Source organism: Pseudoliparis swirei, chromosome 12 (assembly GCF_029220125.1).
Source record: "Pseudoliparis swirei isolate HS2019 ecotype Mariana Trench chromosome 12, NWPU_hadal_v1, whole genome shotgun sequence".
Lineage (NCBI taxonomy): Eukaryota > Metazoa > Chordata > Actinopteri > Perciformes > Liparidae > Pseudoliparis > Pseudoliparis swirei.
Window position 1 is genome coordinate 273,221 of NC_079399.1, and position 26,435 is coordinate 299,655.

Genomic DNA, 26,435 nt, shown 5'->3' on the forward strand with positions numbered 1-26,435 from the left:
TGTGGCCTCTGACCTCCATGTGACCTCTGACCTCCATGTGACCTCGCTGTGACCTCTGACCTCCATGTGACCTCTCACTGTGACCTCTGACCTCAGGTGACGGCGGCCCGGCGGCTGCCGCAGCAGGCGGCGGTGTCTCTGCTGGTGCTGGCGGAGAGCGAGGTGGAGAAGAGGAAGTGGGTCCGGATCCTCGAGGGTCTGCAGAACCTTCTGACCAAGAACCACCTGAAGAACCAGAACCCTCAGGTCCAGGTCCTGCAGGAGGCCTACGACGCCTCGCTGCCCCTCATCAAGACCACGCTGTCCGCCGCTGTGCTCGGTCAGCACGACCTCCTGACCCAGGACTACAGACAGGAGGACTACAGACAGGAGTACTACAGACAGGAGGACTACGGACAGGAGTACTACAGACAGGAGGACTACGGACAGGAGTACTACGGACAGGAGTACTACAGACAGGAGGACTACAGACAGGAGGACTACGGACAGGAGTACTACAGACAGGAGTACTACAGACAGGAGTACTACGGACAGGAGGACTACAGACAGGAGGACTACAGACAGGAGGACTACAGACAGGAGGACTACAGACAGGAGGACTACAGACAGGAGTACTACGGACAGGAGTACTACAGACAGGAGGACTACAGACAGGAGGACTACAGACAGGAGGACTACAGACAGGAGTACTACGGACAGGAGTACTACGGACAGGAGGACTACAGACAGGAGTACTACGGACAGGAGTACTACAGACAGGAGGACTACAGACAGGAGTACTACAGACAGGAGTACTACAGACAGGAGGTCTACAGACAGGAGTACTACGGACAGGAGTACTACGGACAGGAGTACTACAGACAGGAGGACTACAGACAGGAGGTCTACAGACAGGAGGTCTACAGACAGGAGTACTACGGACAGGAGGACTACGGACAGGAGTACTACAGACAGGAGGACTACAGACAGGAGTACTACAGACAGGAGTACTACAGACAGGAGGTCTACAGACAGGAGTACTACGGACAGGAGGACTACAGACAGGAGTACTACGGACAGGAGTACTACGGACAGGAGGACTACGGACAGGAGGACTACAGACAGGAGTACTACAGACAGGAGGACTACAGACAGGAGTACTACAGACAGGAGGACTACAGACAGGAGGACTACGGACAGGAGGACTACAGACAGGAGGACTACGGACAGGAGTACTACAGACAGGAGTACTACAGACAGGAGTACTACAGACAGGAGGACTACAGACAGGAGTACTACAGACAGGAGTACTACAGACAGGAGGACTACAGACAGGAGTACTACAGACAGGAGGACTACGGACAGGAGTACTACAGACAGGAGGACTACAGACAGGAGTACTACAGACATGAGTACTACAGACATGAGTACTACAGACAGGAGGACTACAGACAGGAGGACTACAGACAGGAGTACTACGGACAGGAGTACTACAGACAGGAGTACTACAGACAGGAGTACTACAGACAGGAGTACTACAGACAGGAGTACTACAGACAGGAGGACTACGGACAGGAGTACTACAGACAGGAGTACTACGGACAGGAGTACTACAGACAGGAGTACTACAGACAGGAGTACTACGGACAGGAGTACTACAGACAGGAGGACTACGGACAGGAGTACTACAGACAGGAGTACTACAGACAGGAGTACTACAGACAGGAGTACTACAGACAGGAGTACTACGGACAGGAGTACTACAGACAGGAGGACTACGGACAGGAGTACTACAGACAGGAGTACTACAGACAGGAGGACTACGGACAGGAGGACTACGGACAGGAGTACTACAGACAGGAGTACTACAGACAGGAGTACTACAGACAGGAGGACTACGGACAGGACTGAGTACTAGTATATTGACTGAATACCACGAACTGGAACATTCAGTCAACTTCTCCTCTCTGCAGACCGGGAGCGGATCGCCCTGGGAACCGAGGACGGCCTCTTTGTGGTGGAGGTCACCAGAGACGGTGAGAAGGAGGGAGAGAGGGAGAGAGAGGGGGGGACGGGGAGAGGGGGAGAGAGGGGGAGAGGGAGAGAGGGAGGGAGAGGGAGAGAGGGGAGAGAGGGAGAGGAGGGAGAGAGAGAGGGGAGAGAGAGAGGAGAGAGGGAGAGGGAGAGGGAGGGGGAGAGAGAGAGGGGGGAGAGGGAGATAGGGGGGGAGAGGGAGAGAGAGAGAGAGGGGGGAAGAGGGGGAGAGAGAGGGAGAGAGAGAGAGAGCTGCTGATTGGCTGTCGTCTCTCTCCAGTGATCGTGCGAGCCGCTGACAGTAAGAAGGTCCATCAGATCGTTTTAATCCCCAAGGAGAAGATCTTGGCTCTGCTGTGCGGTCGCAGCCGTCATGTCCACCTCCACCACTGGGGGGCGCTGGAGGGCGCCGAGTCGCCCTTTGACATCAAGCTGCCGGAGACCAAAGGCTGCCAGGCCCTGACCGCGGGGGAGCTCCGGCCCGGAGGCCCCGCCTGCCTGCTCGCCGCCGTCAAGCGCCAGGTCAGGCTTCTGAAGGAACCGGGCGGTTCCCCCGCGGGTCCGGTCCGGTTCTGATGCCGGTTTCTGGTCCCGCAGGTCTTGTGCTACGAGATCAGCGGAGCGAAGCCCCCCCACAGGAAGCTGTGGGAGGTGCAGGCGCCGGGCGCGGTGCAGTGGCTGGGCGTGCTGCGCGGCCGGCTGTGTGTGGGCTACCCGGCCGGCTTCGCCCTGCTGGCGCTGCGGGCCGAGTCGTCGCCCGTCAGCCTGGTGAGCCCGGCCGACGCCACGCTGGCCTTCCTGGCCCAGCAGCCGCCGCAGGACGCGCTGCACGCCATGGAGGCGGGGCCCGGGGAGCTGCTGCTCGTCTTCAGCCAGCTCGGCCTCTACGTGGACGGCCAGGGCCGCCGGGCCCGGGCCCGGGAGCTGATGTGGCCCGCGGCGCCGCTCGCCTGCAGTACGTCAGAACCCAGTCCCGGTACCGCACACGGGATCCGCCGCCGGGCTCACCACGGTACCTGTCTGTCTCTCCAGGCTCCAACTCGACCCACCTGACGCTCTACAGCGAGTACGGACTGGACGTCTTCGATGTCGCCACCGCGGAGTGGGTCCAGACCGTCTCCCTCCGCAAGGTAGTCCGCTGGGAACCAATCACGGTGGAGCAGCCGTCAATGACATCATGTCCTCAGTCAATGACATCACGTCTCTGTCCTCAGAGTCAATGACATCACGTCCTCAGAGTCAATGACATCATGTCTCTGGCCTCAGAGTCAATGACATCACGTCTCTGTCCTCAGAGTCAATGACATCATGTCTCTGTCCTCAGAGTCAATGACATCATGTCCTCAGAGTCAATGACATCATGTCCTCAGAGTCAATGACATCACGTCTCTGTCCTCAGAGTCAATGACATCATGTCTCTGTCCTCAGAGTCAATGACATCACGTCTCTGTCCTCAGAGTCAATGACATCATGTCTCTGTCCTCAGAGTCAATGACATCACGTCCTCAGAGTCAATGACATCATGTCTCTGTCCTCAGAGTCAATGACATCACGTCCTCAGAGTCAATGACATCATGTCTCTGGCCTCAGAGTCAATGACATCATGTCTCTGTCCTCAGAGTCAATGACATCATGTCTCTGTCCTCAGAGTCAATGACATCACGTCTCTGTCCTCAGAGTCAATGACATCATGTCTCTGTCCTCAGAGTCAATGACATCACGTCCTCAGAGTCAATGACATCATGTCTCTGTCCTCAGAGTCAATGACATCACGTCCTCAGAGTCAATGACATCACGTCTCTGTCCTCAGAGTCAATGACATCATGTCTCTGTCCTCAGAGTCAATGACATCACGTCTCTGTCCTCAGAGTCAATGACATCATGTCTCTGTCCTCAGAGTCAATGACATCACGTCCTCAGAGTCAATGACATCATGTCTCTGTCCTCAGAGTCAATGACATCACGTCCTCAGAGTCAATGACATCATGTCTCTGGCCTCAGAGTCAATGACATCATGTCTCTGTCCTCAGAGTCAATGACATCATGTCTCTGTCCTCAGAGTCAATGACATCATGTCTCTGTCCTCAGAGTCAATGACATCATGTCCTCAGAGTCAATGACATCATGTCCTCAGAGTCAATGACATCATGTCTCTGTCCTCAGATCAGACCTCTGAACGTTGAGGGGACGTTGAACCTGCTGAGCTCAGAGCCGCCGCGTCTGGTCTACTTCAGCAACACCTGGTCAGGTAACACCTGTCTGTCTCTACCCGTCTGTCTCTACCTGTCTGTCTCTACCTGTCTGTCTCTACCCGTCTGTCTCTACCTGTCTGTCTCTACCCGCCTGTCTCTACCTGTCTCACCTGTCTGTCTCTACCGTCTGTCTCTCTGTCTGTCTCACCTGTCTGTCTCTACCCTGTCTGTCTCACCTGTCTGTCTCTACCTGTCTGTCTCTACCGTCTGTCTCTACCTGTCTGTCTCTACCCCTCTGTCTCTACCTGTTTGTCTCTACCCGTCTGTCTCACCTGTCTGTCTCTACCGTCTGTCTCTACCTGTCTGTCTCTACCTGTCTGTCTCTACCTGTCTGTCTCTACATGTCTGTCTCTACCTGTCTGTCTCTACCCGCCTGTCTCTACCTGTCTGTCTCTACCCGCCTGTCTCTACCTGTCTGTCTCTCCGCCTGTCTCTACCTGTCTGTCTCTACATGTCTGTCTCTACCGCCTGTCTCTACTGTCTGTCTCTACCCGTCTGTCTCTACCTGTCTGTCTCTCACCCATCTGTCTCTACCCTCTGTCTCTACCCGCCTGTCTCTACCCGTCTGTCTCTACCCGCCTGTCTCTACCTGTCTGTCTCTACCCGCCTGTCTCTACATGTCTGTCTCTACCTGTCTGTCTCTACCCGTCTGTCTCTACATGTCTGTCTCTACCCGCCTGTCTCTACCGTCTGTCTCTACCGTCTGTCTCTACCTGTCTGTCTCTACCCGTCTGTCTCTACATGTCTGTCTCTACCCGCCTGTCTCTACCGTCTGTCTCTACCTGTCTGTCTCTACCTGCCTGTCTCTACCCGTCTGTCTCTACCCGTCTGTCTCTACCTGTCTGTCTCTACCCGTCTGTCTCTACCCGCCTGTCTCTACGTCTCTCCCCATCTGTCTCTACATGTCTGTCTCTACCTGTCTGTCTCTACCTGTCTGTCTCTACCTGTCTGTCTCTATCTGTCTGTCTCTACCTGTCTGTCTCTACCCGTCTGTCTCTACCCATCTGTCTCTCCCCGTCTGTCTCTACCCGTCTGTCTCTACCTGTCTGTCTCTACCCGTCTGTCTCTACCCGTCTGTCTCTACCCGTCTGTCACTCCCCATCTGTCTCTACATGTCTGTCTCTACCTGTCTGTCTCTACCTGTCTGTCTCTATCTGTCTGTCTCTACCCGTCTGTCTCTACATGTCTGTCTCTACCTGTCTGTCTCTACCCGTCTGTCTCTACCCGTCTGTCTCTCCCCGTCTGTCTCTACCCGTCTGTCTCTACATGTCTGTCTCTACCTGTCTGTCTCTCCCCGTCTGTCTCTACATGTCTGTCTCTACCCATCTGTCTCTCCCCGTCTGTCTCTACCCGTCTGTCTCTACCCGTCTGTCTCTACCTGTCTGTCTCTACATGTCTGTCTCTCCCCGTCTGTCTCTACCCGTCTGTCTCTACCCGTCTGTCTCTACATGTCTGTCTCTACCTGTCTGTCTCTACCCGTCTGTCTCTACCCGTCTGTCTCTACCCGTCTGTCTCTACATGTCTGTCTCTACCTGTCTGTCTCTCCCCGTCTGTCTCTACATGTCTGTCTCTACCCATCTGTCTCTCCCCGTCTGTCTCTACATGTCTGTCTCTACCTGTCTGTCTCTACCTGTCTGTCTCTACATGTCTGTCTCTCCCCGTCTGTCTCTACCCGTCTGTCTCTACCCGTCTGTCTCTACATGTCTGTCTCTACCCGTCTGTCTCTACCCGTCTGTCTCTACATGTCTGTCTCTACCTGTCTGTCTCTACATGTCTGTCTCTACCCGTCTGTCTCTACATGTCTGTCTCTACCCGTCTGTCTCTACCCGTCTGTCTCTACATGTCTGTCTCTACCCGTCTGTCTCTACCCGTCTGTCTCTACCCGTCTGTCTCTACATGTCTGTCTCTACCTGTCTGTCTCTACCTGTCTGTCTCTACATGTCTGTCTCTACCCGTCTGTCTCTACCCGTCTGTCTCTACCCGTCTGTCTCTACATGTCTGTCTCTACCTGTCTGTCTCTACATGTCTGTCTCTACCCGTCTGTCTCTACCCGTCTGTCTCTACCCGTCTGTCTCTACATGTCTGTCTCTACCTGTCTGTCTCTACATGTCTGTCTCTACCCGTCTGTCTCTACCCGTCTGTCTCTACCCGTCTGTCTCTACCCGTCTGTCTCTACATGTCTGTCTCTACCTGTCTGTCTCTACATGTCTGTCTCTACCCGTCTGTCTCTACATGTCTGTCTCTACCCGTCTGTCTCTACCCGTCTGTCTCTACATGTCTGTCTCTACCTGTCTGTCTCTACCTGTCTGTCTCTACCCGTCTGTCTCTACATGTCTGTCTCTACCCGTCTGTCTCTACCCGTCTGTCTCTACCCGTCTGTCTCTACATGTCTGTCTCTACCTGTCTGTCTCTACCCGTCTGTCTCTACCCGTCTGTCTCTACCCGTCTGTCTCTACCCGTCTGTCTCTACCCGTCTGTCTCTACATGTCTGTCTCTACCTGTCTGTCTCTCCCCGTCTGTCTCTACATGTCTGTCTCTACCCATCTGTCTCTACCTGTCTGTCTCTACCCGTCTGTCTCTACCAGTCTGTCTCTACCCGTCTGTCTCTACATGTCTGTCTCTACCCGTCTGTCTCTACCCGTCTGTCTCTACATGTCTGTCTCTACCTGTCTGTCTCTACCTGTCTGTCTCTACATGTCTGTCTCTACCTGTCTGTCTCTACCCGTCTGTCTCTACCCGTCTGTCTCTACCCGTCTGTCTCTACCCGTCTGTCTCTACCCGTCTGTCTCTACCCGTCTGTCTCTACATGTCTGTCTCTACCCGTCTGTCTCTACCTGTCTGTCTCTACATGTCTGTCTCTACCTGTCTGTCTCTACCTGTCTGTCTCTACCCGTCTGTCTCTACATGTCTGTCTCTACCCGTCTGTCTCTACCCGTCTGTCTCTACCCGTCTGTCTCTACCCGTCTGTCTCTACCTGTCTGTCTCTACCCTGTCTCTACATGTCTGTCTCTACCTGTCTGTCTCTACATGTCTGTCTCTACCTGTCTGTCTCTACCTGTCTGTCTCTACCCGTCTGTCTCTACCTGTCTGTCTCTACCCGTCTGTCTCTACATGTCTGTCTCTACCTGTCTGTCTCTACCTGTCTGTCTCTACCCGTCTGTCTCTACCCGTCTGTCTCTACATGTCTGTCTCTACCCGTCTGTCTCTACCCGTCTGTCTCTACATGTCTGTCTCTACCCGTCTGTCTCTACCCGTCTGTCTCTACCCGTCTGTCTCTACCCGTCTGTCTCTACCCGTCTGTCTCTACCCGTCTGTCTCTACATGTCTGTCTCTACCTGTCTGTCTCTACCTGTCTGTCTCTACCCGTCTGTCTCTCCCCGTCTGTCTCTCTGACCTGTCTGTCTCTACCCGTCTGTCTCTACATGTCTGTCTCTACCTGTCTGTCTCTACCTGTCTGTCTCTACCCGTCTGTCTCTACATGTCTGTCTCTACCCGTCTGTCTCTACCCGTCTGTCTCTACCCGTCTGTCTCTACCCGTCTGTCTCTACCCGTCTGTCTCTACCGTCTGTCTCTACCTGTCTGTCTCCCTCACTTGTCTCTACCCGTCTGTCTCCCCGTCTGTCTCTACCCGTCTGTCTCTACCCGTCTGTCTCTACCCGTCTGTCTCTACCTGTCTGTCTCTACCCTTCTGTCTCTACCCGTCTGTCTCTACATGTCTGTCTCTACCCGTCTGTCTCTACCTGTCTGTCTCTCCCCGTCTGTCTCTACATGTCTGTCTCTACCCGTCTGTCTCTACCCGTCTGTCTCTCCCCGTCTGTCTCTACATGTCTGTCTCTACCCGTCTGTCTCTACCTGTCTGTCTCTACCCGTCTGTCTCTCCCCGTCTGTCTCTACATGTCTGTCTCTACCCGTCTGTCTCTACCCGTCTGTCTCTACCCGTCTGTCTCTACCTGTCTATACATGTCTGTCTCTACATGTCTGTCTCTACATGGCTGTCTCTACCCGTCTGTCTCTACCTGTCTGTCTCTACCTGTCTGTCTCTACATGTCTGTCTCTACCTGTCTGTCTCTACATGTCTGTCTCTACCTGTCTGTCTCTACCTGTCTGTCTCTACCTGTCTGTCTCTACCCGTCTGTCTCTACATGTCTGTCTCTACCTGTCTGTCTCTACATGTCTGTCTCTACCCGTCTGTCTCTACATGTCTGTCTCTACCCGTCTGTCTCTACCCGTCTGTCTCTACCTGTCTGTCTCTACCTGTCTGTCTCTACCCGTCTGTCTCTACCTGTCTGTCTCTACCTGTCTGTCTCTACCCGTCTGTCTCTACCCGTCTGTCTCTACCCGTCTGTCTCTACATGTCTGTCTCTACCCGTCTGTCTCTACCTGTCTGTCTCTACATGTCTGTCTCTACCCGTCTGTCTCTACCCGTCTGTCTCTACCCGTCTGTCTCTACCCGTCTGTCTCTACCCGTCTGTCTCTACCCGTCTGTCTCTACCTGTCTGTCTCTACCTGTCTCTCTCTACCTGTCTGTCTCTACCTGTCTGTCTCTACCCGTCTGTCTCTCCCGCCTGTCTCTACCCGTCTGTCTCTACCCTGTCTCTACCCGTCTGTCTCTACCCGTCTGTCTCTACCGTCTGTCTCTATGTCTGTCTCTACCCGTCTGTCTCTACCCGTCTGTCTCTACATGTCTGTCTCTACCCGTCTGTCTCTACCCGTCTGTCTCTACCCGTCTGTCTCTACCCGTCTGTCTCTACCCGTCTGTCTCTACCTGTCTGTCTCTACCTGTCTGTCTCTACATGTCTGTCTCTACCTGTCTGTCTCTACCCGTCTGTCTCTACATGTCTGTCTCTACCCGTCTGTCTCTACCCGTCTGTCTCTACCCGTCTGTCACTCCCCGTCTGTCTCTACATGTCTGTCTCTACCTGTCTGTCTCTACCTGTCTGTCTCTACATGTCTGTCTCTACCTGTCTGTCTCTACCTGTCTGTCTCTACATGTCTGTCTCTACCCGTCTGTCTCTACCCGTCTGTCTCTACATGTCTGTCTCTACCTGTCTGTCTCTCCCCGTCTGTCTCTACATGTCTGTCTCTACCCATCTGTCTCTCCCCGTCTGTCTCTACCCGTCTGTCTCTACCCGTCTGTCTCTACATGTCTGTCTCTACCTGTCTGTCTCTACCTGTCTGTCTCTACATGTCTGTCTCTACCTGTCTGTCTCTACCTGTCTGTCTCTACATGTCTGTCTCTACCCGTCTGTCTCTCCCCGTCTGTCTCTACCCGTCTGTCTCTACCCGTCTGTCTCTACGTCTGTCTCTACCCGTCTGTCTCTACATGTCTGTCTCTACCTGTCTGTCTCTACCTGTCTGTCTCTACCCGTCTGTCTCTACCCGTCTGTCTCTACATGTCTGTCTCTACCCGTCTGTCTCTACCTGTCTGTCTCTACATGTCTGTCTCTACCTGTCTGTCTCTACCCGTCTGTCTCTACCTGTCTGTCTCTACCTGTCTGTCTCTACATGTCTGTCTCTACCTGTCTGTCTCTACCCGTCTGTCTCTACATGTCTGTCTCTACCCGTCTGTCTCTACCCGTCTGTCTCTACCCGTCTGTCTCTACCTGTCTGTCTCTACCTGTCTGTCTCTACATGTCTGTCTCTACCTGTCTGTCTCTACCTGTCTGTCTCTACCCGTCTGTCTCTACCTGTCTGTCTCTACATGTCTGTCTCTACCTGTCTGTCTCTACATGTCTGTCTCTACCTGTCTGTCTCTACCCGTCTGTCTCTACATGTCTGTCTCTACCCATCTGTCTCTACCCGTCTGTCTCTACCCGTCTGTCTCTACATGTCTGTCTCTACCTGTCTGTCTCTACCCGTCTGTCTCTACCTGTCTGTCTCTACCTGTCTGTCTCTACCTGTCTGTCTCTACCCGTCTGTCTCTACCCGTCTGTCTCTACCCGTCTGTCTCTACCCGTCTGTCTCTACCCGTCTGTCTCTACCCGTCTGTCTCTACCCGTCTGTCTCTACCCGTCTGTCTCTACCCGTCTGTCTCTTCCCGTCTGTCTCTACCCGTCTGTCTCTACCCGTCTGTCTCTACCCGTCTGTCTCTACCCGTCTGTCTCTACCCGTCTGTCTCTACCCGTCTGTCTCTACATGTCTGTCTCTACCTGTCTGTCTCTACATGTCTGTCTCTACATGTCTGTCTCTACCCGTCTGTCTCTACCCGTCTGTCTCTACATGTCTGTCTCTACATGTCTGTCTCTACCCGTCTGTCTCTACCCGTCTGTCTCTACCCGTCTGTCTCTACCCGTCTGTCTCTACCTGTCTGTCTCTACATGTCTGTCTCTACCCGTCTGTCTCTACCCGTCTGTCTCTACCCGTCTGTCTCTACCCGTCTGTCACTCCCCGTCTGTCTCTACATGTCTGTCTCTACCTGTCTGTCTCTACATGTCTGTCTCTACCTGTCTGTCTCTATCTGTCTGTCTCTACATGTCTGTCTCTACCTGTCTGTCTCTACCCGTCTGTCTCTACCCATCTGTCTCTACATGTCTGTCTCTACCTGTCTGTCTCTCCCCGTCTGTCTCTACATGTCTGTCTCTCCCCGTCTGTCTCTACCCGTCTGTCTCTACATGTCTGTCTCTACCTGTCTGTCTCTACCTGTCTGTCTCTACCCGTCTGTCTCTACCCGTCTGTCTCTACCTGTCTGTCTCTACCTGTCTGTCTCTACCTGTCTGTCTCTACCCGTCTGTCTCTACCCGTCTGTCTCTACCCGTCTGTCTCTACCCGTCTGTCTCTACATGTCTGTCTCTACCTGTCTGTCTCTACCCGTCTGTCTCTACCCGCCTGTCTCTACCCGCCTGTCTCTACCCGCCTGTCTCTACATGTCTGTCTCTACCCTGTCTGTCTCTACGCCTGTCTCTACCCGCCTGTCTACCCGTCTGTCTCTACATGTCTGTCTCTACCTGTCTGTCTCTACCTGTCTGTCTCTACATGTCTGTCTCTACCCGTCTGTCTCTACCCGTCTGTCTCTACATGTCTGTCTCTACCTGTCTGTCTCTACCTGTCTGTCTCTCCCCGTCTGTCTCTACATGTCTGTCTCTACCCATCTGTCTCTCCCCGTCTGTCTCTACCCGTCTGTCTCTACCCGTCTGTCTCTACCCGTCTGTCTCTACCCGTCTGTCTCTACCCGTCTGTCTCTACATGTCTGTCTCTACCCGTCTGTCTCTACCCGTCTGTCTCTACCCGTCTGTCTCTACATGTCTGTCTCTACCTGTCTGTCTCTACCCGTCTGTCTCTACCCGTCTGTCTCTCCCCGTCTGTCTCTACCCGTCTGTCTCTACCCGTCTGTCTCTACCCGTCTGTCTCTACCCGTCTGTCTCTACATGTCTGTCTCTACCCGTCTGTCTCTACCCGTCTGTCTCTACCCGTCTGTCTCTACATGTCTGTCTCTACCTGTCTGTCTCTACATGTCTGTCTCTACCTGTCTGTCTCTACCTGTCTGTCTCTACCTGTCTGTCTCTACCCGTCTGTCTCTACCCGTCTGTCTCTACCCATCTGTCTCTACCCGTCTGTCTCTACCCGTCTGTCTCTACCCGTCTGTCTCTACCCGTCTGTCTCTACATGTCTGTCTCTACCTGTCTGTCTCTACATGTCTGTCTCTACCCGTCTGTCTCTACCCGTCTGTCTCTACCCGTCTGTCTCTACCTGTCTGTCCTCAGAGGGAGGCCTCACCATCCCAGAGACGTCGGACCAGAGCAGGAAGTTGATGGTCCGAACGCGCAGCAAGAGGAAGTTCCTGTTCAAGGTCCCCGAGGAGGAGCGTCTGCAGCAGAGGAGGTGCTGCTCCTCCCACTGAGCTCCTTCCTGTGTGGAGTTACTGTTGTGTATTAGTGTGTGTTAATGTGTGTGTGTTCTCAGGGAGATGCTCAGGGATCCAGAGCTCCGGTCTAAAATGATTTCTAATCCCACAAACTTCAACCACGTGGCCCACATGGGACCCGGAGACGGGCTGCAGGTCCTCATGGACCTCCCTCTGGTAGCTCCTCCCCCTGCAGCGCCTCCTCTTCCTGCCGGCATGTCCTCCCCTCTGTCCATCACACTGACTCCTCTCTTCTCCCCTCACTCCTCCCCCTGGTCTTCAGATTGGTGATGTCACCTCCCCCTCCCCCTCCTCCTGCCACTCTCTCATCTCTCCGCCCTCCAACTTTGAGCATGTCTATCACATGACGTCGGCGTCGGCCGGCGCCTTCTTGCAGAAAGACGTCTCCTCTTCCTCCTCCCAGCAGAGCCTCCTGCAGCCTTCCTCCTCCTCTTCCTCCTCCTCTTCCTCTCCCTCAACCTCCTCTCTGGGAATGGTAGGCCAGCTTCTCCCCCTCTCCTTCCCCCCTCTCCTTCACTTGACCACTTGTCTCCTGCCCGGTCTGCTTGGTTTGTGTGAGTCTCTCTTTATTCTGTTTCTTTGATAGAAACTCCACTTCCTGTCCTTTCACTCTACTTCCTGTCCTCTCACTCCACTTCCTGTCTTTTATCACTGATTCCTGTCCTCTCACTCCACTTCCTGTCTTTTCATTCAATTTCAATTCAGTTTATTTGTATAGCCCAATTTCACAAATTACAAATTTGTCTCGGAGTGCTTTACAATCTGTACACATAGACATCCCTGCCCCAAAACCTCACATCGGACCAGGAAAAACTCCCAAATAACCCTTCAGGGGGAAAAAAAGGGAAGAAACCTGCAGGAGAGCAACAGAGGAGGATCCCTCTCCAGGATGGACAGAACAATAGATGTCATGTGACCAGAAGGACAGATTTAGAGTTAAAATACATTCAATGAATGTGACAGAGTGTATGAATAGTTCATAGTAGGCATATTCCACGATGGAGACCTCCACCATCCATCAGATGGAGGTAGAGAGGAGTGGGCGGAGTCTCAACAGTGGGCGGAGTCTCAACAGGACAGTGGCGTAGTCAGGAGCAGGAATTCCACGACCCAGACCTCGATGATCCATCAGCAGATAGGATCTATGCCGTCTCATAGGGTCCGATGACCCCATGAGACGTGAAGTCAAAAGGACTCCGGGGAGAAAGCAGAGTTAGTAACGTGTGATTGAGAGATGAAAATTCATCCTTAAGGAGAGAGGAGAGGAGAGAGGAGCTCAGTGTCTCCTAAACGTCCATGAGGAGAGAAAAAAGAGGAGATAGGTACTCAGTGCATCCTAAAACGTCCATAAGGAGAGAGAAGAGAGGAGCTCAGTGTATCCTAAGCGTCCATAAGGAGAGAGGAGAGGAGAGAGGAGCTCAGTGTATCCTAAGCGTCCTTAAGGAGAGAGGAGAGGAGAGAGGAGCTCAGTGTCTCCTAAGCGTCCATAAGGAGAGAGGAGAGAGGAGCTCAGTGTATCCTAAGCGTCCATAAGGAGAGAGGAGAGGAGAGAGGAGCTCAGTGTCTCCTAAGTGTCCATAAGGAGAGAGGAGAGAGGAGCTCAGTGTCTCCTAAACGTCCATAAGGAGAGAGGAGCTCAGTGTATCCTAAACGTCCATAAGGAGAGAGGAGAGAGGAGCTCAGTGTATCCTAAACGTCCATAAGGAGAGAGGAGAGAGGAGCTCAGTGCATCCTAAACGTCCATAAGGAGAGAGGAGCTCAGTGTATCCTAAACGTCCATAAGGAGAGAGGAGAGGAGAGAGGAGCTCAGTGCATCCTAAACGTCCATAAGGAGAGAGGAGAGGAGAGAGGAGCTCAGTGCATCCTAAATGTCCATAAGGAGAGAGGAGAGGAGAGAGGAGCTCAGTGTATCCTAAACGTCCATAAGGAGAGAGGAGAGGAGAGAGGAGCTCAGTGTATCCTAAATGTCCATAAGGAGAGAGGAGCTCAGTGTATCCTAAACGTCCATAAGGAGAGAGGAGAGGAGAGAGGAGCTCAGTGTCTCCTAAGCGTCCATAAGGAGAGAGGAGAGAGGTGCTCAGTGCATCCTAAACGTCCATAAGGAGAGAGGAGAGGAGAGAGGAGCTCAGTGCATCCTCAATGTCCATAAGGAGAGAGGAGAGGAGAGAGGAGCTCAGTGTATCCTAAGCGTCCATAAGGAGAGAGGAGAGGAGAGAGGAGCTCAGTGTCTCCTAAGCATCCATAAGGAGAGAGGAGAGGAGAGAGGAGCTCAGTGTATCCTAAACGTCCATAAGGAGAGAGGAGAGAGGAGAGGAGCTCAGTGTCTCCTAAGCATCCATAAGGAGATAGGAGAGTGGAGAGGAGCTCAGTGTCTCCTAAGCGTCCATAAGGAGAGAGGAGCTCAGTGTCTCCTAAGCGTCCATAAGGAGAGAGGAGAGGAGAGAGGAGCTCAGTGTCTCCTAAGCGTCCATAAGGAGAGAGGAGAGGAGAGAGGAGCTCAGTGTATCCTAAATGTCCATAAGGAGAGAGGAGAGAGGAGAGGAGCTCAGTGTCTCCTAAGCGTCCATAAGGAGAGAGGAGAGGAGAGAGGAGCTCAGTGTATCCTAAACGTCCATAAGGAGAGAGGAGAGGAGAGAGGAGCTCAGTGTATCCTAAACGTCCATAAGGAGAGAGGAGAGTGGAGAGGAGCTCAGTGTCTCCTAAGCGTCCATAAGGAGAGAGGAGAGGAGAGAGGAGCTCAGTGTATCCTAAACGTCCATAAGGAGAGAGGAGAGAGGAGAGGAGCTCAGTGTCTCCTAAGCGTCCATAAGGAGAGAGGAGAGGAGAGAGGAGCTCAGTGTATCCTAAGCGTCCATAAGGAGAGAGGAGAGGAGCTCAGTGTCTCCTAAGCGTCCATAAGGAGAGAGGAGAGGAGAGAGGTGCTCAGTGCATCCTAAACGTCCATAAGGAGAGAGGAGAGGAGCTCAGTGCATCCTAAATGTAAGGAGAGAGGAGAGAGGAGCTCAGTGTATCCTAAACGTCCATAAGGAGAGAGGAGAGGAGAGAGGAGCTCAGTGTATCCTAAACGTCCATAAGGAGAGAGGAGAGAGGAGAGGTGCTCAGTGCATCCTAAACGTCCCCCTCAGCCTCTCAGCCTATAGCAGCGTCTCCAGGGCTGGACCAGGTGAACCTGATTCAGGTGTAACTATCAGCTCTGTCAAAGAGGAAAGTCTTCAGTCTCCATGAGGGGGCGGAGCCTCCAGGACTGAAGGTGGAGCTGGTTCCATAAAAGAGGAGGAGCTTGATAACTAAAGGCTTTGGCTCCTCCTACTTTTGAAGACTCTAGTAACTACAAGTAGTCCCGCATTTAGTGGGGCAATATGGTACTACAAGCTCCTTAAGATATGATGGCGCATCACCAATCAAGGCTTTGTACGTTCTTGATGTTACTGGGAGCCAGTGCAGAGCAGCTAGTGCAGGAGTGATGTGATCACTGTTCTTAGTTTAGTGAGAACACGAGCTGCAGCATTCTGGATCAACTGGAGGGACCTAAGAGATTTATAGAGCAGCCTGATAATAAGGAGTTGACTTAAGAGACTTATAGAGCAGCCTGATAATAAGGAGTTGACCTAAGAGACTTATAGAGCAGCCTGATAATAAGGAGTTGACCTAAGAGACTTATAGAGCAGCCTGATAATAAGGAGTTGACCTAAGAGACTTATAGAGCAGCCTGATAATAAGGAGTTGACTAGGGTTTTTTTAATTTCTATTTTATTTTTAATGTTATCGTACGTATTTCATTGTATTGTTCTACATTGTATGTTTTATTTTGTATTGTTTTATATTGTATGTACAAGGGACTGGAGGTGTAAAATAGCAAAAGCTATAACCTAGTGCAATGCATCTTTTCTCTTCGGAGACTAATGTTTTTTTGTACGTTGTCCCTGAAATAAACTTCTAAAATAAAAAAAATAAAATAGAGACTTATAGAGCAGCCTGATAATAAGGAGTTGACCTAAGAGACTTATAGAGCAGCCTGATAACAAGGAATTGACTCAAGAGACTTATAGAGCAGCCTGATAATAAGGAGTTGACTATAGAGACTTATAGAGCAGCCTGATAACAAGGAATTGACTCAAGAGACTTATAGAGCAGCCTGATAATAAGGAGTTGACTATAGAGACTTATAGAGCAGCCTGATAATAAGGAGTTGACCTAAGAGACTTATAGAGCAGCGTGAAAATAAGGAGTTGACCTAAGAGACTTATAGAGCAGCCTGATAATAAGGAGTTGACTTAAGAGACTTATAGAGCAGCCTGATAACAAGGAGTTGACCTAAGAGACTTATAGAGCAGCCTGATAATAAGGAGTTGACTATAGAGACTTATAGAGCAGCCTGATAATAAGGAGTTGACTATAGAGACTTATAGAGCAGCCTGATAATAAGGAGTTGACTATAGAGACTTATAGAGCAGCCTGATAATAAGGAGTTGACTCAAGAGGCTTATAGAGCAGCCTGATCATAAGGAGTTGACCTAAGAGACTTATAGAGCAGCCTGATAATAAGGAGTTGACTATAGAGACTTATAGAGCAGCCTGATAATAAGGAGTTGACCTAAGAGACTTATAGAGCAGCCTGATAATAAGGAGTTGACCTAAGAGACTTATAGAGCAGCCTGATAACAAGGAGTTGACCTAAGAGACTTATAGAGCAGCCTGATAATAAGGAGTTGACCTAAGAGACTTATAGAGCAGCCTGATAATAAGGAGTTGACCTAAGAGACTTATAGAGCAGCCTGATCATAAGGAGTTGACTATAGAGACTTATAGAGCAGCCTGATAATAAGGAGTTGACTCAAGAGGCTTATAGAGCAGCCTGATCATAAGGAGTTGACCTAAGAGACTTATAGAGCAGCCTGATAATAAGGAGTTGACTAAAGAGAGTTAAAGAGCAGCCTGATAATAAGGAGTTGACCTAAGAGACTTATAGAGCAGCCTGATAATAAGGAGTTGACCTAAGTGACTTATAGAGCAGCCTGATAATAAGGAGTTGACTATAGAGACTTATAGAGCAGCCTGATCATAAGGAGTTGACCTAAGTGACTTATAGAGCAGCCTGATAATAAGGAGTTGACTTAAGAGACTTATAGAGCAGCCTGATAATAAGGAGTTGACTAAAGAGACTTAAAGAGCAGCCTGATAATAAGGAGTTGACCTAAGAGACTTATAGAGCAGCCTGATAATAAGGAGTTGACTAAAGAGACTTATAGAGCAGCCTGATCATAAGGAGTTGACCTAGGAGACTTATAGAGCAGCCTGATCATAAGGAGTTGACCTAAGAGACTTATAGAGCAGCCTGATCATAAGGAGTTGACTATAGAGCAGCCTGATAATGAGTTGACTATAGAGACTTATAGAGCAGCCTGATAATAAGGAGTTGACCTAAGAGACTTATAGAGCAGCCTGATAATAAGGAGTTGACCTAAGAGACTTATAGAGCAGCCTGATAATAAGGAGTTGACCTAAGAGACTTATAGAGCAGCCTGATCATAAGGAGTTGACCTAAGAGACTTATAGAGCAGCCTGATCATAAGGAGGTGACCTAAGAGACTTATAGAGCAGTCTGATAATAAGGAGTTGACCTAAGAGACTTATAGAGCAGCCTGATAATAAGGAGTTGACTTAAGATACTTATAGAGCAGCCTGATAATAAGGAGTTGACTATAGAGACTTATAGAGCAGCCTGATAATAAGGAGTTGACCTAAGAGACTTATAGAGCAGCCTGATAACAAGGAGTTGACTTAAGAGACTTATAGAGCAGCCTGATAAAAAGGAGTTGACTAAGAGACTTATAGAGCAGCCTGATCATAAGGAGTTGACCTAAGAGACTTATAGAGCAGCCTGATAATAAGGAGTTGACCTAAGAGACTTATAGAGCAGCCTGATAATAAGGAGTTGACCTAAGAGACTTATAGAGCAGCCTGATAACAAGGAGTTGACCTAAGAGACTTATAGAGCAGCCTGATAACAAGGAGTTGACCTAAGAGACTTATTAGAGCAGCCTGATAATAAGGAGTTGACCTAAGAGACTTATAGAGCAGCCTGATAATAAGGAGTTGACCTAAGAGACTTATAGAGCAGCCTGTTAAAAAGGAGTTGACTATAGAGACTTATAGAGCAGCCTGATAACAAGGAGTTGACCTAAGAGACTTATAGAGCAGCCTGATAACAAGGAGTTGACTTAAGAGACTTATAGAGCAGCCTGATAATAAGGAGTTGACCAAAGAGACTTATAGAGCAGCCTGATAACAAGGAGTTGACCTAAGAGACTTATAGAGCAGCCTGATAATAAGGAGTTGACCTAAGAGACTTATAGAGCAGCCTGATAACAAGGAGTTGACTTAAGAGACTTATAGAGCAGCCTGATAATAAGGAGTTGACTTGAGAGACTTATAGAGCAGCCTGATAACAAGGAGTTGACCTAAGAGACTTATAGAGCAGCCTGATAACAAGGAGTTGACCTAAGAGACTTATAGAGCAGCCTGATAATAAGGAGTTGACCTAAGAGACTTATGGAGCAGCCTGATAATAAGGAGTTGACCTAAGAGACTTATAGAGCAGCCTGATAACAAGGAGTTGACCTAAGAGACTTATTAGAGCAGCCTGATAATAAGGAGTTGACCGATAGAGACTTATAGAGCAGCCTGATAACAAGGAGTTGACCTAAGAGACTTATAGAGCAGCCTGATAACAAGGAGTTGACTATAGAGACTTATAGAGCAGCCTGATAAGGAGTTGACCTAAGAGACTTATAGAGCAGCCTGATAATAAGGAGTTGACCCACTAGAGACTTATAGAGCAGCCTGATAATAAGGAGTTGACCTAAGAGACTTATAGAGCAGCCTGATCAAGGAGTAGACCTCAGGGACTTATAGAGCATAGTGATAATAAGGAGTTGACCCAAGACTTCTAGAGCAGCCTGATAATAAGGAGTTGACTATAGAGACTTATAGAGCAGCCTGATAAGGAGGAGTTGACCTAAGAGACTGATAGAGCAGCCTGATAATAAGGAGTTGACTTGAGAGACGTATAGAGCAGCCTGATAATAAGGAGTTGACCTAAGAGACTTCTAGAGCAGCCTGATAATAAGGAGTTGACTATAGAGACTTATAGAGCAGCCTGACCATAAGGTCATAACCAGACCAGCACAGAGTGAGTCCCGACAGGACCAAGGTCCAACAGACCAGTGCCAGAGAGGAGTCCACCATCAGGACCAAGGGGCCCATCCAGACCAGTACAGAGAGGAGTCCACTATCAGGACCAAGGTTCAACAAGACCAGGACAGAGAGGAGTCCCCATTGTGACTGGGGGTCTGGGTCAAGACTAAAACAGAGATGAGTCTCTATCAGGACCAAGCAACAAGACCAGTACAGAGAGGAGTCTCATCAGCACTAAGGCCCAGCACCAGACCAGCACAGAGAGTGGTCTCTCATTGTGGACTACAAAGGTCTAACTACAGACCAGTATTACAGGAGGTCAGGACCAAGGTCTGGGCACCAGTGAAGAGAGGAGTCTCCCCACAGACCAAGTTCACAAGCACTAGTAGCAGAGAGGAGCCCCCATTGTACCAAGGTCCAACAAGACCAGCAGAGATGAGTCTCATCAGGCTAAGGTCTAACAAGACTAGCAGAGGAGTCTCTATCAGCACTAAGGTTCAAACAAGACCAGTACAGAGATGAAGCCCCCATCAGCACTAAGGTTCAATCCAGACCAGCAGAGAGTCCCACAGACCCCAGCCCACCAGACCAGCACAGATGAGTCCTCTATCAGCACCAAGGGTTCAAATCCAGATCTCAGCACAGAGTGAGTCTCATCAGCACGGCCCCACCCAGACCAGTACAGAGAGTCCCAACTCAAGTCATGTCTCGTGGTGTTTCTAACTGTGATTGAAATTTCTCAACAAACTATTATGATGTAGAAATGACAACTGACTTGCTATCACTTCCAGGTGATCTTAGAGAGGAACGGAGGTTAGAGATTTGTCTGTAAAGAAGCAACACTTCTGGATTCCAGAGTGGCTTTTTTCAGGAGAGGTTTAATAACATTACCTTGAAGGAGTGTGGTGGGTCGTTAGCAGAGTACATTGATAATATCTATTAGAGAGCTGCCAATTAAAGGCAAATGTTTTAAGCAGCCTCGCCGGGATGGGGCCCAAGAGACAGGTAGACGGGGTCTTAGAGACAGATAGACGGGCTCAGAGACAGGTATTGGGTCTTAGGAAGAGGTCCTAGAGATGGTAGACGGGGCCCAGAGACAGTAGACGGGGTCCAGAGACAGGTAGATGGGTCCTAGAGACAGGCAGACAACCAGAGACAGATGGGGCCCAGAGACAGGATGGTCCCGGTGACAGGCAGACGGGTCCCAGACAGGTAGATCGTCCCAGAGACAGGTAGACGGGAACCTAGAGATGACGTCCTGAGACAGATGGGGTTCAGGTGACAGGCAGACGGGGTCCTAGAGACAGACGGCCCAGAGAGGTAGACGGGGGTCCCGTGAGACAGTGATTTGGTCCCAGGAGACAGGCAGACGGGCTCAGAGACAGGTAGGTGGGTCCAGAGACAGACAGACGGGGTCTAGAGACAGGTGACGGGGTCCTAGAGACAGGTAGATGGGCCTGAGACAGGTGTGTAGACCAGAGACAGACGGGGTCCTAGAGACAGTAGACGGCCCAGAGACAGGTAGATGGGCTCAGAGACAGGTAGACGGGGCCCATAGAGACGGGCCCAGAGACAGGTAGATGGGCTCAGAGACAGGTGGGGCCCAGACAGGACGGGGTCTGGGAGAGCAAAATAACCTGTAGAGACAGTAGACGGGGCCCTGAGAGCAGGACGTGGCTCAGAGACAGGTAGACAGTCTCAGGAGACAGGTAGGACGGGGAGACAGGTAGACGGGTTCTATAGACAGGTAGAGGCCCAGAGACAGGACGGGTCCCAGATGCATGGGGTTCAGAGACAGGTAGACTAGTCCCAGAGACAGGTAGACTGTCCAGAGACAGGTGCAGACGGGGTCCCAGGAGGTAGACGGGCCCATATGGTAGACTGGGTCCTAGACAGGCAGATCAGTCTAAGACAGAATGGGTCCCAGAGACAGTAGACAAGTCCAGAGACAGGTGGACGGGGTCCCAGACAGGTAGATTCAACTTAGAGACAGGACGTGTCCAGAGACAGGAAGACGGGGTCCAGAGACAGACAAGTCCAGAGGTAGACGGGGTCCCAGAGAGGTAGGATGGGGTCCCAGGAGACAGGACAAATTAGGAGACAGGCAGATGGGCTCCAGAGATGCAGACGGGGTCCTAGACAGGTAGACGGGGTCCCAGAGACAGGTAGACGGGCCCCTAGAGACAGGTAGACGGGGTCGAGACAGACGGGCTCCAGAGACAGGTGGACGTAACTTAGAGACAGACGGGGTCTAGAGACAGACGGGAACGGAGACAGGTAGACGGGTCTAGTATGGTGCACGGGGCCCCAGAGACAGGTAGACGGGGTCTAGAGACAGTGCAGACTGGGCCCAGGAGACAGATAGACGGGCCCAGAGACAGGACGGGTCCCAGAGACAGGCAGACGGGTCCCAGAGACAGGCCGGGGTCCAGAGACAGGCAGGATCTGGCCCAGAGACAGGCAGGGGGCCCAGAGACAGGTGACGGGGTCCTAGACAGGTAGACGGGTCTAGAGACAGGTAGACGGGGCTAGAGACAGGCAGGGTGGGGTCCAGAGAGGTAGACGGGGTCCCAGAGACAGGCAGTAGACGGGGTCCTAGAGACAGGTAGACGGGGTCCTAGAGACAGGTAGATGGGGTCCTAGACAGGTAGACGGGAAGCCCAGACAGGTAGACGGGCCCAGAGAGGATAAACGAGAGACAGGTAGACGTCCAGAGACAGAGACGGGGTCCTATAGAGGTAGATGGGTCTAGAGACAGGTAGACGGGTCCCCAGAGACAGGTAGACGGGGTCTCAGAGACAGGTAGACGTCCCAGACAGGCACGGGTCCTAGAGACAGGCAGATTGCCCAGAAGGGTAGACGGGGTCAAGGCAGACGGGTCCAGAGACAGGTGGCAGACGGCCCAGAGACAGGTAGTCGGGTCTTAGAGACAGGTAGACGGGCTCAGAGATGCAGACGGCCAGAGACAGGTAGACGGGAATACAGACAGGTAGACGGGGTTCTGAGACAGGCAGATGAGGTCTAGAGACAGGCAGACGGGTCTAGACAGGCAGACGGGTCTAGAGACAGGCAGACGGGGTCCCAGAGACAGGCAGATCGGGGCCTAGAGACAGGCAGACGGGGTCTAGAGACAGGCAGACGGGGACAGGTGACTGGGCCCCAGAGAGACAGTAGATGGGTCTAGAGACAGACTGTCCTAGAGAGACAGGGTAGATCGGGGTCTAGAGACAGGCAGACGGGGTCCCAGAGACAGGTAGACGGGGTCCTAGGAGACAGGTGACAGGGTCAGAGACAGGTGGTAGACTAGGTCTAGAGACAGGTAGATTGCCCAGAGACAGGTGACGGGGTCTAGAGACACAGGTAGACGTGGGGTCCTAGACAGGTAGACGGGGTCCAGAGAGGTGACGGGTCTAGACAGGTAGACGAGGTTCAGAGACAGGTAGACGGGCTCAGAGACAGGTGGACGGGCTCAGACAGACAAGCCTAGAGACAGGTAGACGGGGTCTCAGAGACAGGTAGACGGGCCCAGGAGAGACAGGTAGACGGGGTCTAGAGACAGGTAGACGGGGTCTCAGAGACAGGTAGACGGGCTCAGAGACAGGTAGACGGGTCCCCAGGCAGACGGGTTAGAGACAGGCAGACGGGACGAGAGCACAGGCAGACAAATACAGAGACAGCAGATCAACAGACAGGGTATTTGCGGCCTGGGAGACAGGCAGACGGGGTCTAGAGACAGGCAGATGGGGTCCAGACAGGCAGAATGGGGTCCCAGAGACAGGCAGACGGGGTCCTAGACAGGCAGACGGGGTTCAGAGACAGGCAGATGGGGTCCTAGAGACAGGTAGACGGGACCAGAGACAGTAGACGGGGTCCTAGAGACAGGTGACGGGTCCAGAGACAGGTAGACGGGGTCTAGAGACAGGTAGACGGGGTCTAGAGACAGGTAGACGGGCCCAGGAGACAGGCAGACAGGGTCATAGAGACAGGTAGACGGGGTCAGGAGACAGGTGACGAGGTCAGAGACAGGTAGACGGGCCCAGAGACAGGTAACGGGGTCCCAGAGACAGGTAGAGGGGGCTCAGACAGGACGGGTCCTATTGTGCAGACGGGGTTCAGAGAGGTAGACGGGTCCCAGAGACAGGTAGACGGGGTCCTAGAGACAGGTAGACGGGGGTCTTGTGAGACAGGTAGACGGGTCCTAGAGACAGGTAGACGGGGTCTCAGAGACAGAGGACAATTAAGACAGGTAGACGGGGTCCCAGAGACAGTGACGGGTCCCAGAGACAGTAGACGGGGTCCCTAGAGACAGGTAGACGGGCTCAGAGACAGGCAGATGGGGTCCAGAGACAGGCAGACGGGGTCCAGAGACAGGACAGTCTAGAGACAGGTAGACGGGTCCAGAGACAGGTAGACGGGTCCCAGAGACAGGTAGATGGGGGTCCTAGAGGACAGGTAGACGGGGTCCTGGGGAGACAGGTAGACGGGGTCTAGAGACAGGTAGATTTGGCCCAGAGATGTGGGTAGACGGGGTCCTAGAGACAGGTAGATCGTCCTAGAGACAGGTAGACGGGGTCCTTATATTGTGGTCTAGAGACAGGTAGACGGGTTAGAGACAGGTAGACGGGCTAGAGACAGGCAGACGGGGTCCTAGGAGACAGGTAGATGCTTCAGAGACAGGCAGATGGGGGTCCTAGAGACAGTAGACGGGTCTAGAGACAGGTAGACAACATAGAGACAGGTAGACGGGCTCCAGGAGACAGGTAGATGGGGTCCTAGAGACAGGTAGACGGGGGTTCAGAGACAGGTAGACGGGGTCTAGACAGGTAGACGGGGTCCTAGACAGGTAGACGGGGTCTAGAGACAGGTAGACGGGGTTCTAGAGACAGTAGATCGGGGTCCCAGAGACAGGTAGACGGGGTCCAGAGACAGGTAGACGGGGTCCCGAGACAAGACGGGGTCATAGAGACAGGTGCAGACGGGGTCTAGAGACAGACGGGGTCCCAGAGACAGAGACAGGTCTAGAGACTAGACGGGCCTAGAGACAGGTAGACGGGGTCCAGAGACAGGTAGACGTGGGGTCCTAGAGACAGGCAGATCGGTCCAGAGACAGGTAGATGGGCCCCTAGAGAGAGGCAGACGGGGTCCCAGAGACAGGTACGTGGGTCCATAGAGACAGGTAGACTGGGCTCCAGAGAGGTATGGATCAACGAGGAGACAGAAAAGACGGGGTCTAGAGACAGGTAGACGGGGTCCCAGAGACAGTAGACGGGTCCCTAGAGACAGGTAGACGGGGTCTAGAGACAGCATCAGACGGTGGTAGACGGGGTCCAGAGACAGGGGTAGACGGGGTCATAGAGACAGGTAGACGGGGTCATAGAGACAGTGTAGACGAGAGGGTCTAGAGATTGGTGGTAGACGGGTTCAGAGACAGGAAAAGACGGGGTCCAGAGACAGGGTAGACGGGGTCTAGAGACAGGCAGGACGGGGTCCTAGAGACAGGTAGATCGGGGTCCTAGAGACAGGTAGACGGGGTCCTAGAGATGGGGTAGACGGGGTCCTAGAGAGACAGGTGGCAGACGGGGTCTAGAGACAGGTAGGACGGGGTCCTAGAGACAGGTAGACTGGGTCCTAGAGACAGGTAGATCGGGGGTTCCTAGAGACAGGTAGATCGGGTCCCAGAGACAGGTGAAGACGGGGTCCTAGACAGGTAGACGGGTCTAGAGACAGGTAGACGGGGTCCCAGGAGACAGGTAAGAGGGGTCCTAGAGACAGGTAGACGAGGTCTGAGGTGTACGGGGCCTAGAGACAAGAAGACGGGGTCTAGAGACAGGTAGATGGGGTCTAGAGACAGGTAGACGGGGTCTAGAGACAGGTAGACAAATGAGACAGGCAGACGGGGTCCCAGAGACAGGTAGATCAACGGGGTCTCAGAGACAGGCAGACGGGGTCCTAGGAGACAGGTAGGACGGGTCCTAGAGACAGGTGGGGACGGGGTCCTAGAGACAGGTAGACGGGGTCTAGAGACAGGTAGACGGGGTCTCTAGAGACAGGTAGATCAACCCAGAGACAGATCGGGTCTAGACAGGCAGACGTCCAGACAGGTAAGACGGGGTTCCAGAGAGACAGGCAGATGTCATAGAGACAGGTAGGATCGTGGGGTCATAGAGACAGGTAGATGAAATCTAGAGACAGGTAGACGGGTCTAGGAGACACAGGTAGACGGGGTCCTAGAGGTTGTAGACGGGGTCTCAGGAGACAGGTAGACGGGTCCTAGAGACAGACGTCCAGACAGTAGACGGGGTTCAGAGATGCAGACGGGTCTAGACAGGTAGACGGGGCCCCAGAGACAGGTAGACGGGGTCTGAGATTGGTGACGGGGAACAGAGACACAGGTGTAGACGGGGGTTGCAGAGACAGGTAGACGGGGTCCTAGAGACAGGTGTGACGGGGTCTAGAGACAGGTAGATCGGGGTCCCAGAGACAGGTAGATCGGGGCTCCAGAGACATGTAGACGGTCCAGAGACAGTGTAGACGGGGCTCCAGAGACAGTGGTAGATGTAACCTAGAGACAGGTAGACGGGGTCTACGGGGTCCGAGACAGGTAGACGGGGTCCTGAGACAGGTACGGGTCAGAGGACGGGGTCTAGAGACAGGTAGACGGGTCTAGAGACAGTGTAGACGGGTTCAGAGCGTGCAGGACGGGGTTCCAGAGACAGGCAGACGGGGTCTCAGAGACAGACAACCAGTAGATGGAGGCCCAGACAGGCAGACGGGTCTAGAGACAGGTAGACAAGGTCTAGAGACAGGTAGACGGGGTCCTAGACAGGCAGACAGGGTCTCAGAGACAGGCAGGACGGGGTCTAGAGATGGCAGGTAGACGGGGCCCCTAGAGACAGGTAGATGGGTCTGAGACAGGTAGACGGGGTCCCAGAGACAGGTAGATCGGGGTCCTAGAGACAGGCAGGACGGGGTCCTAGAGACAGGTAGATCGGGGCCTGGCAGAGACAGGTAGACGGGGTCCAGAGACAGGCAGACGGGGTCTAGAGACAGGTAGACGGGGTCCAGAGACAGGTAGACGGGGTCTCTAGAGACAGGGTAGTAGGATGGGGTCC

The 26,435-nt window shown here is 52.5% G+C and overlaps 1 protein-coding gene across 1 annotated transcript in view; it reads left to right on the plus strand.

Annotated features, from left to right (window-relative positions):
- LOC130202962 (serine/threonine-protein kinase MRCK beta-like) overlaps nucleotides 1-26,435 on the plus strand; it is a 63,912-nt gene that overhangs the window by 16,701 nt on the left and 20,776 nt on the right. The window contains exons 8-15 of the mRNA XM_056428858.1: nucleotides 97-319; nucleotides 1,953-2,015; nucleotides 2,294-2,535; nucleotides 2,611-2,968; nucleotides 3,046-3,143; nucleotides 4,177-4,261; nucleotides 11,966-12,083; nucleotides 12,165-12,282. Of these exons, the coding sequence (XP_056284833.1) occupies nucleotides 97-319; nucleotides 1,953-2,015; nucleotides 2,294-2,535; nucleotides 2,611-2,968; nucleotides 3,046-3,143; nucleotides 4,177-4,261; nucleotides 11,966-12,083; nucleotides 12,165-12,282 (1,305 nt within the window). The remainder of the gene's footprint in view (nucleotides 1-96; nucleotides 320-1,952; nucleotides 2,016-2,293; nucleotides 2,536-2,610; nucleotides 2,969-3,045; nucleotides 3,144-4,176; nucleotides 4,262-11,965; nucleotides 12,084-12,164; nucleotides 12,283-26,435) is intronic.